Source organism: Saccostrea echinata, unplaced genomic scaffold (assembly GCF_033153115.1).
Source record: "Saccostrea echinata isolate AGI-Se365-2 ecotype Australia unplaced genomic scaffold, CSIRO_AGI_Sech_v1 ptg000037l, whole genome shotgun sequence".
Lineage (NCBI taxonomy): Eukaryota > Metazoa > Mollusca > Bivalvia > Ostreida > Ostreidae > Saccostrea > Saccostrea echinata.
The window spans coordinates 51,413-68,025 of NW_026889786.1; the positions used below are offsets into that span (position 1 = coordinate 51,413).

Here is a 16,613-nt window from a genome sequence, read left to right on the forward strand (position 1 = left end):
TCTGGGTTAAAGGCTCTGGTGTTGGATGGAGCTATGTTGAATCTGTGGAGAAAATGCATTATTTCTTTGAAACCATTCATCTCTGCCCCTGGACATTTAGGAGGGAAAAAGAATATATATAAAACTGAAATAAATAAGATTATTTTTACAAGGTTTTTGAAATTCTGCACCATTTGGTCAATTTATCATTTTGTATTCTACTGACAGAAGTTATTCCACTTTGTTATTCACCTATGATAGTTAAACACTGTAAATGTAATTGAAGGGTCAACAGAATAACAGAATTTTACAATTTTGACAAGAGGTATTTTCTTAAATAATGTTAGGTAGAAATTCAAATAATAGCTGAATAAAACAGAGGCCAATGTGAGAGAGAATGAGATAGGTTTACAAACAGTGCTCAAGAACTTTTGTGTTGTTTAGTCTGCATGAGAATAGTGACAAACTGGGCAAGTACAGGCAAGTAAATAAATCAATTTTTATGTTTGCTCATGAACAATAAAATAATTTTGTTGCTGATCCCTGTTCACTATGTTCATATTTCTCTTATTTGGGGCAACATAGCTTTATTTATCGGCGTCTTTGTTTTACTTCATGTTCAATCTCCTGATCCTTTATATTGTGACATTATACTCAGGTGACCTAGGACCCTTGAGCCTCTGTTCCAGAAATATTTCGGGAAGTGGTTAGTTTGATTTGACGACTAGATCCCTACTAAAAATTTCAATCCTCTATGTTACGGGTTTTTCAATATTTCTGAGCATGATGTTTAAAAAATGCAGGACCTATCGAAGGGATCAAGATTCGAGGTCGGATCTTAAATCGTAAAACACGACGGCATCACCATGTTTTTCATAAAGGTTTTTTGACAATAATACCCAATGCGTCTCAAATATGTTTCATAGTATCCAGCACTTAAATTTATCCCTATTGTACAAGTTCTAAGTCGGAAGTCAATTGGCTTCATAAAATTCCTAATGAATAACACAGGTGGACCTGGGCCAAAATGCAAACCTGAGAAACTTTAGTCCCGCTTTTATTTAAAAGAAATTTCTCTTTTTTTTTTTTAAGAAAAACTGTGATTCAGTAATTATTATAGACCTTAATCGAAGTGGTATCTGAATCAACACAGCATACGCGCGCATGCTTTGATATCAACGTGACTATATTGGAACTGAAGTTCTGGAAAAGAGTTTTTTTTTCTCTTTTACTTGTAATAAGATTTGATCTCAATTTTAGCCATCTCTATTACAAGATTAAAAAAGGGAATCAACACAACTTGGATATGTCTCAAGATTAAGGGTTAAATATTGTGCTCAACCTGCAATGGACCAATAATTCTTGAAAAGATTTGATAAATCCAATATATCTTTCAGTTTAAAACGAGTACTTAAAATTTCAGACCCCGGGGCAGGGGACTTCGATGTCCCCGAGCCCGATGTTTATTCATATAGTATTATATAGTAGGCCTAAAAACTGGAGTTCTATATCTCGGAAACTAGAGATGGTACCATCACCATTTTTTCACAAAAGTGGTAACTGACCACTAGTAGCCTATCCTCAAAATTTCAGACCCCGGGACAGGGGACTTCGATGTCCCCGAGCCCGATGTTTATTCATATAGTATTATATAGTAGGCCTAAAAACTGGAGTTCTATATCTCGGAAACTAGAGATGGTACCATCACCATTTTTTCACAGAAGTGGAAACTGACCACTAGTAGCCTACCCTCAAAATTTCAGACCCCGGGACAGGGGACTTCGGTGTCCCCGAGCCCGATGTTTATTCATATAGTATTATATAGTAGGCCTAAAAACTGGAGTTCTATATCTCGGAAACTAGAGATGGTACCATCACCATTTTTTCACAGAAGTGGTAACTGACCACTAGTAGCCTACCCTCAAAATTTCAGACCCCATGACTTATGTTTAAATTTTGAATTGCGAACTGCGTTCTGGAATGCAGTTCACTTTTGAATTGCGAATTGCGAACTGCGAACTGCGTTCCAAAATCTGATTGCCCAACACAGGCCTGGCCCCAGGACCATGAAGCGTAAGCGTAAGTCAAAAATATATATTGCGCTGAAATATTTTAAAAATCAAGCAGTCCAAAATTAAAATGATTTTTAATTTTGCATCAATAGACTAATGTTATAAGCAAATTAAGAGTTTCAGTTCACAATCAAGTGATAAACATTCTACAGATGTGCCACAGTCATAATTATTTGACACTCCTTTTAATAATAACAAGGAAAACAGCTGTTGGGTTCGATATATTTCAATTACTTGGTAAGATTTAAAGGTGACCTGCAACAATAACAGTAATGAAAATAAATGAATACACTCTCATACATAAACACTCACACATTAAATTACTTTAATATATTTTAGCTTTTCTGTTCTAATTATCTCTAAGTGGATAATTATTTTATAATATATTTACTTTATCTAGAGCAACGGTGGTAAAATTTCTTACCCAATAGACAGTTAAATTGTCCACATTATGAAATGAGAGACCTTATGGAGAAGGAGAGGAATTCTTCCTTACTCCTGGCTGTTCTAGGGTGGAGTGAATTAGTTAGGGTATTTGGCGCCAAGCATGAGCACCTGAAACCAAACAGGTAAAACCACTCACACACTCCTCACTCTAAAATATCACCCAATCATACAACTCCAAGCCTCAGCCATTCTGACACAAACACCTTTGACCTTTCACACTCCTAAATCCAAAAATGAGCATTCAACCCGATGAATATGAATGAGATATTTTATGAATGAACACATAGTAAATTCCAGAGGACTGTAATTGACTATGCTGTAAAGATGAAAATGAGGATGAAGATAATAAATGATGATTAGTAGATTAGGTAATTAATTATTCAATCATATATAATATTTATTAGAATAATAATTTATTCACCCTGTGACATTCTCCCCCTCTTAGACAAAAATGTCTCCTGACATTTCAAATACGAAAAATCACATCTGAAATAAAATTATTCAGTTAATTTAAAATAATAACTCATACTACTTGACACTTGATCATTGTGGATGTCTTCCCTTGTAAACAAAAAGATGTGTCATGCATTAGTAACATGAGTTGTAACGATCAAACAAAAGAACAAGTATAGTCCAAGTAATATTCTGAAAAAAAATACATGATTAGTATCATAAAATAAACCAAGTAACTACCCTTAGCCATTCACTAAATTTACTGCCATAAAACTTATATACACCTACTGACCTGTACATTATGTTTCAGATCATCAATAAAATTAATTTAGTAACTCTTCTTAGTAAATTACTAAATTTAAGATCATAAAACTATAATACATATTTCATAACCCTGTGGCATTCTCCCCCTATACATACCAAACCTGAGGACACTGTTCCCCAACTACCCATTCACCATAGCTATCTGGTACATTTCGCACTTGAGTAGTGCGTCTCGGTTGTGCAGTAGACGGACTCGTTTCAAGTTCACGTGGCTGACTTTCATTAACATTTGTATAATCTAAGCCCGAAATTGTGTTCGATTTCTTATCTTGAATATAAGATTCAGGATCAATAGAAGAAAATGAATCTTACTGTTGGATAGGTCTACTGACATTATTACTGATACTGAAAGTATGTTGATTTGGTCTACTGATATTATAACTCACATTGAAAGTATGTTGATTTGGTCTACTGATATCCCATATGTTCACATGAACTATTGAGATCAGTATTGTGATCTACATCTGAAGTGTGTAAGACATTGTACTTTCTTTTACAGTTGCAGGGTCTTGTTACATATATTTATTGTTCTGAATCTGACTCGCACGATTCAGACTCTTCTTCATTAATCTCACCTTTCCTCTTCATCTTGTTTTGTCTGGTATTTTTCTTTGTTATTGTTGGGGGTGTCTCTTCAATCTCTTCCTCATCTGCAAGAAACATAAAAGGTAGTAATAAATTTTTGTGCAATAACCTTGTAGGCCCCTTTCCTGATGCCCTTTGCACCTTGTACACAGGAATGTCATCATTTGGTATGTCTGTTACTACATAGGGGTCTTTCTCCCACTTATCTGAAAGTTTACTTCTGGTAATAATGATCTATTCACCATGCACTATCTTGTGTTCAAATCCTCTTAGCATATGTTCTAATACTGTTTCCATTAGTGGATCATGTTTTGATCATCTGAAAATTTCCGCAAGAATCAAATTTACTGCTGTTTGCAATGCTCAGCTACACATACAATGTGAATTATTCCAAAAAAAAAAGCATTAATGTCTTATTCAATAGATAACATGCGAGAGCTTCCATGGCAGTGTTTCAAGGTTTTAGACAGATCGATATCAGATACTCAATGAGAAAGACTCTCATTTTGAAAAATGTGCAGATTACATTCCCAAGTGTGATCATGAAAGTCATACACTGCATTCATTTCATACGATAGTATTTCTCTTACAAACAGTTTTTTAAAGTTACGTGAATATTAAATCCATGTCTAGATAAAAAACCTCATTTTCTCTAACTCCTACAGGCATACAAGTATATACACCATTCATCCATAATAATGGTGATTTTTTTTCATGCATAATATTTTAAAAACTTGCGCGAACCACCTGGGAAAAAAATACGGAAATTTCGAATTAATCTTGTCCTTACAAATTCTTTTGACATTTTGGTCTGGATTGCCACAATATTTGCTTGATAATACAAGGGGAAATGTAGGTACAAGTGAAACAACGAAGTGAAAATGAACATATACTGCATTTAATCACAAAAGTAATATATATTTCCTAATATCAAATGTGCAATTCTTCCGGAAAGTACACAAATCAACATTCAAATGATTCCATTGCATAATGCTCTTCTATATATAGACCATTTTATATCCCTATTTAATTAGATCTGATTAATGATTAAGATATAAAAAGTCTATATTTGATGACTGTAACACCATGAACACAGGGAATTTTATTATTAAGTTTAAGATTTCATACCCTGTCATTTTAATCCAAACCAAAATAAGCATTGGCAATGATCATCAATTGTATGGAATGTGCTAGGGGGGTAAATTGTGACCAAAAAACTTAGAACATAGAAAAATTATGATCGCTTTGCTTACCCTGAAAGTTGCCTGTTGCACGGTAAGTAACGGGGAAAAGAAATAAACGCTTTTTAAATATCTATACATCAAATTCATTACAGCAGACAGCATAACTTTAGAATTTGTTAATCATAAATTTGTTAATTATAAATCAATTATCGCATGCATGCGCATATTGCTTAAAATAACGATTACAATAACATAGGAAAAAATTTGATCATTTTTTCTTCTTTTCAAAATATAAAATTTACCTTAAGAATTAAAATTATTATACTCTTTCAAAAAATCATGAAAACACTCAATGATACAGAAAAAATGTGCAGAAAAAAAGGCACTACACATTTTTGCGCAGCAAAAAATGGATACTAGATAGCAACAACAACATACTTTAGCTATACAGTGCGCTGTTATATTCATACGCAAATTGTACAACACCGCGCGAGCACATTATATACTGCAGACAAAGTCATTAGTAGAGAAATCACAAGTATAACAAATACAGATATAAAATGGACAGTTAAAAGTTTTTTTTTTCACATTTTCTTATGTAAAATTATTTCCCAGATTTCGTTTTTGTGATAACACTTTAAAGGAGTACACAATTAATGATAAACAATACATGCACAGTTATATATGTCAAATTGACAGCAGAGAAATGCCACCTGATGAAAAAAAAAGGAATAACAAATATGTGTTCTGACTGAATCAACTTACTTGAAAAACCGTTATTACCATTATGTTTTACCATTAATGGAATTTCTGCAAAGGAGGCATAAACTTAGAAAAATCGGGATTTATCTTTTAGATGACTTCAGAGTACAAGAAGGGTACACAGATTTTCTGCCATTCTGTTCCACAAGATAAGATAACAAGGGTATCCCCTTACCCCTCCCCTTCCCATTTAGCTTTCCTTTTTTTAGTATCCATGTCTGTGTTCACAGATTAACCCTAATACATAATAGCATATCTAGTACAAATGTGTATTGTATCCCAACCTTGCTTTCTAAATAAAACAAGAACATGAATTAGCAGGTACATTATCTTTCTCACTTAGTTGGACCTCAGTGTCTGTATAACCTGGTCAGCCAACCAAAATATTAAATTGCAAAGTTCGGAACTGATTTTTTTTTTTAAAAAAAATGATCTGAGGTTCCTATCTCTTCTGACAAAACAAATAGCTAAAATAAACATTTCTAGTTGAAAAAAGTTGGAAAGAAGAAAAGAATGCTTCTACATGTTGGTCAATACCTATGCCAAGCCAGTTTGATTAGCTAATCTCTTAAGAATGTTAATCAGATGCATGTCACAAAAAGGATGCGTCACCAATTCTATCACAATAGCCAAATCTTGTCCTTGATCAGGCACATTATGATGAGAAAAACTCTATAAATTTAATATCTGGCTGTTGCAATATCTTGGTATTCAATACGGCATGCAGTTTTAGTGCTAAGTCACATGGAACCAGTCTACAGGGATTTACTCGCATAACTGCAAGACCTAACTTCATGCAAATTAGTCATAGTACAGGCTACCAGCAAGTAAACATAACAAGATGTTTAACAGTTGCAAAGTACATTTTCTGCTTTGCTCAAAGATATCCATACCTTTTGTAGGATTATTTTTTCCAGAAATAATAATAAATTTTGATCATGCTCTAGAGCCCATACATCATAAGTTAGTTTAACAAATATTGATTATTTGTTTTACTTCTCTACAGTGTACTTACTGCATGATAAATGCATGCTATCACCATGGTAATTGTTTTGATACCATGCAGAGAAATATTTTTTTTTATCAACATGCCATAGCATTTGTTTTGGTACAGCTCCATCTGTGATGGAACAGACACATTGCGTGCTTTCTTGTAAAAGTACTGCACTTAGAAATCAACCAATGGATAAGCCACAACAGAGTCACATGACAACTTACTTCCTTCATTGGTGATGACAGTTATAAGCTGTGACACTGGACCTTCCCCTTTACTGGAGTAAGCTAGGACACAAAATGTGTATGTGTCATTTGGCTTCAGACCCGTTATAATAGTTTCACTGGTGTTCGACAGGACTTCTTTGTTGCTCCACAGAATCATGGGTAAACCTGCTTGCAGAGTGTAGAACACTCGGTATCCCTAAGAAAAAGAGAACAGAGTTAAGAATATTTCTGCATAGAAAACTGTTATAAATTATTCCAAAAGGACTAGAGTATAATTGTGGTACAGATTATTTTTCTTTTCTTTTTTATCTATTTATTCATTTTTGGGTTGGCAACAACCTGTATGACACCGTTTGGTTTTTCTGGAGGTAGCCATGACACACTGACTGTGTTTGAGTTAAGAGCCTTGGCGGTAACATATCTGGGAGGTGTTCCAGGTGCTGCAAGATAAAAAAAACATCCAGATTCATAAAACAAGATTAACTTTACTTAAGAAGCATACCAGTATTCTCAGTTTTAGACAAATGTAATTGTCTAACTTTGCATCTTATAATTGATTAATCAATAATGCCTTTGCAAAGTAAGTTGTTTTGCTTCTGTGAGAAATAATACTTGGAAGCAAGATCAGCTTAATTGACCATATTCAATTAGAAATGTTCATGCCTCCAAAGACAGAAGAAATACACAAAGTAAACAATTCGAAAAATCCATGCAAAACTATAAGTGAAAATAAAAGTTTTACAAAATATACATATTAAATTAAGAAGTGACTAAAAACTTAACTTTCAATATTTTTTATTTCAACTTAATGTCAACTACTTGAATACTAAAGGGCAATTTTAGAAACTGGGTGACCTAGGAACACATTTTCACCAAAGGCCAGTTTCTGTGTGTGAAGTATAGATGTGGTAAAAAGATTAAGTACAATTTGTGTCCCAGTAAAGCTAACCAAACTCTCCCCATGATGTCCGACTGCCTCAATCTTGCCAGAAGTAAACCAACCTCGGTAAAACAGTATATATATTTAGACTGACAGCTTATAAATACAGGCTGGCCAATAAAGTATTAAATTCTAATCAATTCAAAACAGGCTTATGAAATTCAAAGTAAGGGAATGATAAGTGAATTTGTTGCAGACATAATTCCTTGATCACATCAGCATATGTACCTCCTTAGTATCCATGAATTAGGACATCTGGATGCTGGACATTTATTTCAGAAACACTGTATATCAAGGTATGTCACTTCAGCTTTTGAGAAAAGTTTGATCAGAACCTTTAACTTAAAAATTATTTGATTTATAGCATACTTGAATTAAACAATTTAAAATTATACAACATTCAATTTAAAAACTGCTTACAAAACTGTAAAGAAAAAAAAGAGTGTGCAGTAATATTTATGTATAGATCATAATTGATTTAATTTTTAAAATTCAAAACAATACACGATAATTTACGAGCGTCATCAATATAAACACTTCGTATACACGGGCTGCACATCCCAATCCGACGGCTTGATTTATAACAACGTTATGAATAGTGATATCCTATTTTCATCATATAACAGTGGTTTTCCACTTCTTGTAGTGTCTCCGAAAATTTACACATCTCCGAAATTTTACACACCGTTGAAAAATCGTATACACCAATTACAAATCAATGAACTAAATATATTCCAATAATTTCAAGTTGTTTGAATAAATATTTTGTGTCTGACGTCGTTTCAACCATATTAAAACATAATTGTATGATTGGACGCTGTTCCGTTCGGATGGCCGACGTCGTTTTTTCTGTCAATTTTTGAAACATACTCGTACTTCTTGCGGTTTTCGCTTAATATTCTCACTGTCTATTTAGTAAGCGATGCTAAAGATATCAGAAAATGACGATAGCCGCTTTATTTGCGACACATTTAATTTTTATTAAGCTTTGACTCGTTTTATAAAGAATATAATCATTTTGATCAGAACACTTTATTTAACAGTTTATGGCATTTTAACCCTGGTCCGTGCGCACTATCGGCGACCTTTAATGTCCGCGATTTTTACAAAAATATTAAGTTCAAACAATAAAAACCAAACTATTCTGACTTGGATTTTCGTAACTAATATTTTGGTATACAATAAGTATATCTTTAACCATTCATTTTGACAAAAACGCCATTGTCCACGAACTTTTTGGACAATCCTCGTAGATAAACAAGTGAGTTACAACCAACAAATGTACAATACAAAAATATTCAAGGAAATAAGAAAGGAAGGAAGGAAGCGTGCAAGGAAAGGATGTAAGGTGGTTGTAATAGATACATAATGGTTTTGCTGTTTATTCATAAAATCTTTTCGATTTTCTTATATATTTGTGTACAGCTTTAACAATGTTGATATTATTTTGTTGACCCAAGTTTGGGTCCCCTAACAGAAATGTGTCCAGGTCTATTGCTCCTTGATATTTCTGATGGTGTGAAATAATTCTGTTCTTATTAAGGTCTTCCGTTTCCAACGGAAGACCTTCTACTGATTGTGATGATTAAGATTATTCTTCTTTTTTTTTTTTTCCTAGACGCCAACTTTGACGCTTCATATCTTCCTCATTTTTAAACAGATTTTGTTCAAATTTTCAGAGCTTTTAGACTTTACAAAACACTGTCAGAATACCGTAATACAATTCGGAAATTACCTTCTGTTCACGAGTTATTCCCCTTTGATTGACTTTTTCATGCCTCCGATTTCCAGACAAAGGCTCAGAAATGGTTATAATTGGAGCACAAAACCCTTTGAAATTGAAAAGAGGAAGTATTGAAGTTGTGCACATCGGTTTTTGTTTTTTGATTTTTGCATTAAAAATGGCGCTAGAGAGGGGTCAAAAGTTAGAACGCGGAAAACAGCAAAAAAATTGACATATTTTCCTTTATATCTTGAAAACTAGAAATATTTTGCTAAGACATGTAGAACAAAAGTTGTGCATAATTACAAGGGCTTTCATATTATACTATTTAAAAGGGGCTGGCCCCTATGATTAGGGATCTTGGGCCCTTAAAAGTTTTTGCTTTATAACTCAAAAACGGTAAATATTTCGATCTGGATCTTGGGAACAAAATTGTTCTTTTACACCTTTTTGATCTAATGAAAATGTTGTTTTGTTCGAGTATACCATGGGTATTGCGTAATACGTATTAGAAAGCTGGCCAGGTAAACAGGTAACGTTTTTCATTCGGCAAGGAAATCAGACCTCTTCATGTGTATAACTTAAACAGACTTGCTATCAATAATATACCCTGCGGTATTTAATGTTAATTTTCTTTTTAATAAGGTTTGAAACGTGGTTTATGGTTCACTATTAAATTATTTATTACAACTAGTCTTTCTTTTCTTTTTTAAATTAGATTAATAGTGTTCAAAAGCGGAGAATATTAAATCTATCTTTCTACGTTTATTATTACAACAAACTTTGTAAGTGATTTTAAACTGTATGCATTGAATAATTCACGATCATTAGCTGTATGCATATTACGGTCTCCATGTTCAGCTCGATGTTTAGTTATGTAACCCAACGCGCGAATCCCACGCCTTTGATCGAGGTCACCAGTGTACTAGCCACCTGTGGCCATAAACAAAGGTAGTATTTGTGATCGCGTATAATGTCAATTTTGTACAAAGAGCTGTTAATTAATGGAAAGTTATGTTTTTAATTATATCGAATCAGTACGACTACTTTACCGATCTTTTATAATCTTAATTCCAAACACTGGTGCATAAAAATCATTTTGAATTTTAATCGCTGTTTTTGTCTGTTCACGCAACAATACATTTACATCGAAATATTTCGAAAAAGCTGCCGTAATTAAAGTTGTTAGTTAACATCTTACTGATCTCAAGAAAACGTTATTTTGAGCTAGAAGCATAACACATATACAGGTAAGCGTTTTCATTCAGCAAGTAAACAAGAGCTCTTCATGCGTGTAATTAAAATAAACTTACTATAAATAATAAACCTAGCTACATTAGATGCTAATATTCTTTAGAATCGGGTTCTTGAAGTGTTCAGAGCTTTATTTCTAAATTATTTACTGACAACTTTCCCTTTTATTTCGTTTGTTTTCAAATTTGGATAAACCAGTCTACTTAACAGGGAAAAAAGATAACCTTTTCTTCTTATCATATAAAAACAAACAATAAAGTTAGAAAATAAAACAAAACTTTAAACATAGACCATTCACAGCCATTAAGTACACGCCTTTTACATTTACCTTGTGTGTTTACAATTATGTAACCCCTCCCTCGATAGCGCGTGGCAGAGGAGGTCACAGGGGATCAATCGGCGTGTGATCCAGCGACCTAAGGTCATACACAAAACAAACCATAGAATGGCCTTTCCAAATACATTTTGTAAACTAAGTGATGAGTGGATAAATATGTTGAATCTTTCAGATTATTTTATAATATCTTTGGTTAAGTCGCTAGTACATTTCAATTTATATTTTATTCGCTGAATTACAAGAAAGTTGCATATTAATTTTATTTTTATAAACATTGTATTTCTCGATATCGAGATAATTGCGCTTTGTGAAAAATTACTTTAAAATCATTCAGAATCTTTCATATTATTTCGTCTTACTGTTTATCACTCGCTCGTTTTAATCAACTAGTCTTAACTGACTTCAAATTCAATGCATTCGAATGCCGAAAAGACCACTTTGTTTGCGTATTAAAGAAACAGTTTATTTATCTCTCTAATGTTATTATTTAACGAGTTGCTATTTCTTTCATGAACATTAAACAGCATGTATATAATTATCACGATGATTGTACGTAGAGGTCACATTTTTAATTGTCAGGAAAATCGAAAATAAAGTTAACTACTTTTGAGTTTGTATTATTTTCTTCCTAACTTACAATATTATTGCATACAAAATACTAGTTCGGACGCAAGTAACCTAAGTATTTCACTTGTATTTGAAAATTCTATCGAGCGTCGAATGAATTTTACCCGTTAAAAAGTGTACAAAAAAAAACTTCCTATGCAGTTTTCTTTGGGAATCAATTGGCTTAGATAGTTTACTCCGACATGTGTTGACAAAACTCACGCAATGAGAAGCCATACATTTCAAACTTGTGACCTCTTGGTCAGTGCATGTGAAGTGCACGACAATTAGTGTCTGGGAAACGAATTCAAGTATGTTTTATAAATGATTTAACAGGTTAAGATTTGTTCTCATTCTAAATTAAATACAAATTTACACAATCCCGTTATTTCTTTGTTATTTTATACCGTCAGTTATATTAGAGATTGTTTTAAAAACGTGTTGTTTAGGAAGATTAACCTTATGCTTTTGTTTTATTTCATCTAATAAACTTAATTTTCCCATGATACGAATTACTGGTACATGCATGTAAGTACGCGTAAATGCGGTCTTATTTGTTTATGTGGAAGAGCGCCCAAAATAAATACACTTCGAACTCTGGAATTTCCCTATTTTACTGTTTAAATCATAGGTCCGCTCAGCTGACGAGTTGTTTTAATAACGGTTATAAATTATATTCAAAAAAGTCCTGGCAAGCGATCGTTACGCTTGGTTACATTGCAATTAAACAGGTATATACTAATAAGATATTAAGATACTATCGGTATATATATTTTCACCTAATATGTTTTCATTGAGTGTTTTCATAAAAATAAATTGCTGGAGAATATCATGTTCTCCCTGATCATATCGATAGCGCGTAGAAACAGCGGTACATGTATATGAACACACGCTTTTGTGTACAAAGCAAACGTGTAAATCAAAAGGATGGGGAAAAACGATGAAATAAAAGCATTTCTCTCTCAACTGAAATTATTGTCTTTAGACAGATAAAAATAAATGAATATTCGCCTGAGAACATGTGAAAATTATACCCAAATACAATGTAACGAAGGATTTTCGGTTTAATCCGAGTACACAATAACAATGTTGTGTACATGTACATGCAGAATACCTCTTTTTTATCCTTCGCCCATGTGTTCCTCCTTAACGGAAAAAATTATCAGTAAATTATATTATACCGAACGAGGTTGAAAAATGACGAACTTTATTTCTTAAAATTAACAGGAATTATCAGACTTTTCTCATATCACTGTAAAAATGCCCTAAAAACTAAAACCGTCTGGTTTGACTTTGTCAACGCGTTTTAGATCGGGTTCGAGATTTTTATTAAATATCTGGAGTATTTCGCTTATTCTGCAAGTCTTTATAACAAGATTAGCTTTTTAAAAAAAAGCTGAGAGTCAGCCACTGGAATATAGAAAGACTTAGTTTCTTTCTTGGTTTGTGATGGTATATGATTTGTTTTATCCATCATGTTGTGTTCATTAAAAGTCATTGTCGTCTAAGTTAAAATTCGCCCAGTCGTTTTCTTATTTGTAACATAATTCTGTACATAATAAATAATCAAAGTACTTACAGTACTGAAAAGCGCTAAGCTAAGTTAGTTAATAGAACTCTGGTGAATAAGTATGCTCTTTTTCAACAATTGTCACAGTTTTACTTACATACACTTTTTCAGAATTTAATGTCGATCTTATGTGTCTCAAAATGTTAAAAAAAATTTACCGTTTGACATGAGCGTAATTTAACTACTTAAAGAATACCTTCACCTAGGTGCTGAGTAATTATTTTCATGCCCAGACTTTGATCAGATTGATTACGATCTTTGGAGCATGAATATGCAAACAACTCAAGTAATCTGTTGCTATCGCGCAAAATCATATTTCTATCGATGTGGCCCATCATCGAATACGGTACGTAAAAGTGATGACAAAAACAAATACTAATACATGTACAATAGTACATTCATACTGGCGTATAACCGGTATTCATGTACACCAACTCATTTTTTAATGTTAAACATTGTTAAGAAAAAAGTGCAAGCAACTTTACTGGTCTTCACCGCTAGATCCATCATAAAATTAAGATATGATAGCACTGCGCTAGATCACTACAGCGGTGCTATTTTTAGAAAATGCGCTTATCGGAATATCTGAGGTGCTATGTTTAGAAGAACATAATGCCGATAGGAGTCGTTGATTGGATGACTTCCTGTTTATGAAGACTCCCTAATAAGCGCTTGCGCATGCGCTTAGCGCTTAATAAAGCATAGAATAAATTTTAGTTAAACTACATCGTGATCATTATGATGACCTCCGATTAATTTCTCTTGGGCGCGGACATCAGATAAAGTTCGTCTCAGAAATGAACAAAGCCACTATGATCCCAATCATTGAACGTGTAAGAATGTATACATTTTCATTTTTACTGTTAAATTCTATAAATAATATAGATTAATATGATGCTGAAAAGGAAGGTAGACCTTGGGTTAGATTGTGTTAATTATTATTAGATAAAAGTTTTTTAATCGTGCAGGTTCGAGGCATGCAATGCATGATAGGGGAAGGGGGAGGGTGTATGTATATTTAATTCAATTTCTAAATTTAAGCATCCATTTTAGTGTTATTAGGAAAGAAAAGAATTGCTTCCAAAATAAAGTAATAAACTGGAGATTCAAAATATTTTATACATACAGTACGTATACCCTAAAATGATACTGGATTCCATCTCGCCCACTCTCTCTAATTTGGGGGGGGGGGGGGGCTGTCTACAAATCCGCGCAGTTTCTCTCAACTATCGCAGTTCTACTATGGTCAGTTTCTCACCTGTGGGTGCGGTTCACGTGCACAAGCGGCACTTACATGTACATGTCTATCATCGTGTAAATTATAAGAATTTACACATCTTAAGTGATATTCTGACGTTTTCATAACTTTCATCATTAAAGTAAAGAGATTCTTTTTTTTTCACTGTCTTGGGACCTTTGTGCAAGTGGATTATTGTGAGAATTCCGACCCGTACCTGTCTTATGCAAGGTATTGATCGAGGGAGTCTTGCATCAGGCATTCAGAGGAATACAAATCCTTGAACTTGCAACGGCGATTGAGGGTATATATCAAGTGTTAAATGTGCTCTGCATATAAACTTCTCATCTTCTATAAGAAGCACTGAAATATTTTCATAGTATCATATTTCCCACTTAGAACAATCTCTTCTTTAATTTTTCGTCGAGAACGACGAAGAACAATGCAGTCTATCAATAGATCGAGGTCGCGTCTTTGTTTAGAGGCGTTTGTGAAGAATCACACCCTTTGGTTGGAGCAAATAGCACGAGTTTCTTTAGAACAAGTCGTGTACATCTTTTTCCCAGAATTCCAAATTATGCAAGCGTACTTGCAGTTTTATCCCACCGTAACTAGTCAGCCCGTGGGCTGACTAATAAAAAAAAAACACTGGCAGATTTAGAGGAGGTTCAGGGGGCCTGCAAGCCCCCTTTTTGTATCCAAAATATACACAAGATTTAATAAATCAATTTTTATGTGGCTTTGGGCCCCTACCCCGACCCAAAACTGATCGGGCCCCCTTTTCTAGATTCCTTTATCCGCCACTGAAAAAAAGAATGTGTTGTTCTCTTGGATGTCGATATCTGAATTATATTTTAATTAAACATCCTGTCTAATATATCATGGGCGCCCATAATAGGACGATTATTTGTTTTTTAAAATAAAGTGGTTCTTACAAATGTTAAAAAAAAATCTTACAAACGGCTAAGTAATTATTTAATTCATCTAGAACAAAAGTTAGTTTTGTTATTTGCTTACATAATCTAACTTTTATAAATTAACACGAAAGTCGTGCGATCGTATACAAATACTCAGAAGCAATCTTCATATTTAATGAACGTATAGTTGAATAAATTGCCTCTCATCGCTATACGTATACCCCCATCCCCGAAATAAATAGAATGTTTTCCTTCGCAGCCGGTTATGTAAGTACAAGTGAGGATGGAGCTTTACAGAAGCAGGTGATGTATTCCGAGAGAAAGGCACTGCCTATTTTATATACATGTACATTCCTAGGGACCTGGTTTTCTGAACCGATGTCACTGTTATTCAAAGACCTAGCTAGAAATTCTCTCTCTCTTTGAAATGCAGGCCCGTCGATCGTAAAAAAATGACAAAATAATTTCAATTTTTATTATTTACATTTGCAAATATTTTTCTTAGGTGAACCTATTGAAGAGAAAATATGTTCAATTCTGTACAAACTTATTAGGGGGTCAGAGGTCATGGCGTGACCTATTCTCTTTAGAGAAGTTGACAGGCTTTCGCCTACATCCACTTCTCTTCGCAAGCCTTCATGCTTTGATTCTGGAAAACGTGTAAATCTCGAACCGGTGACGGTCTACACTTCAACTGACATTTCGTCTAAAATACGTCTGAATGTACGTAATAGACGTGTTATCTTAACAATTTTAACATAAATACACACAATTGTCACAAGAAAACTGACCTTTTAGTATTGTTAATCCATTTTCACAAGTTCTCCATCCCGGATTTAAATTATGTGCAAGTAACTCTTGAAGTATTCAAAAATCTCTAATTCGGATAAAAATGGAAACTATTTTTTACAAAATAATAATGGAACGAGAGAAATCGTCTACTCTGTTTAAACTAACGAGACAGTATTTCCTCAAGTTTCGTTCAAATTCTTTTGATCTTTG

General features: G+C 33.5%; 1 protein-coding gene across 1 annotated transcript in view; it reads right to left on the reverse strand.

The window, feature by feature from the left end:
* Nucleotides 1-3,797: 3,797 nt before the first annotated feature.
* LOC133200075 (receptor-type tyrosine-protein phosphatase S-like) overlaps nucleotides 3,798-16,613 on the reverse strand; it is a 44,230-nt gene continuing 31,414 nt past the window's right edge. Inside the window, exons 8-10 of the mRNA XM_061335813.1 lie at nucleotides 7,367-7,467; nucleotides 7,025-7,223; nucleotides 3,798-3,925 (exon numbers count right to left, since the gene is read on the reverse strand). Coding sequence (XP_061191797.1) covers nucleotides 3,798-3,925; nucleotides 7,025-7,223; nucleotides 7,367-7,467 — 428 coding nt within the window. The remainder of the gene's footprint in view (nucleotides 3,926-7,024; nucleotides 7,224-7,366; nucleotides 7,468-16,613) is intronic.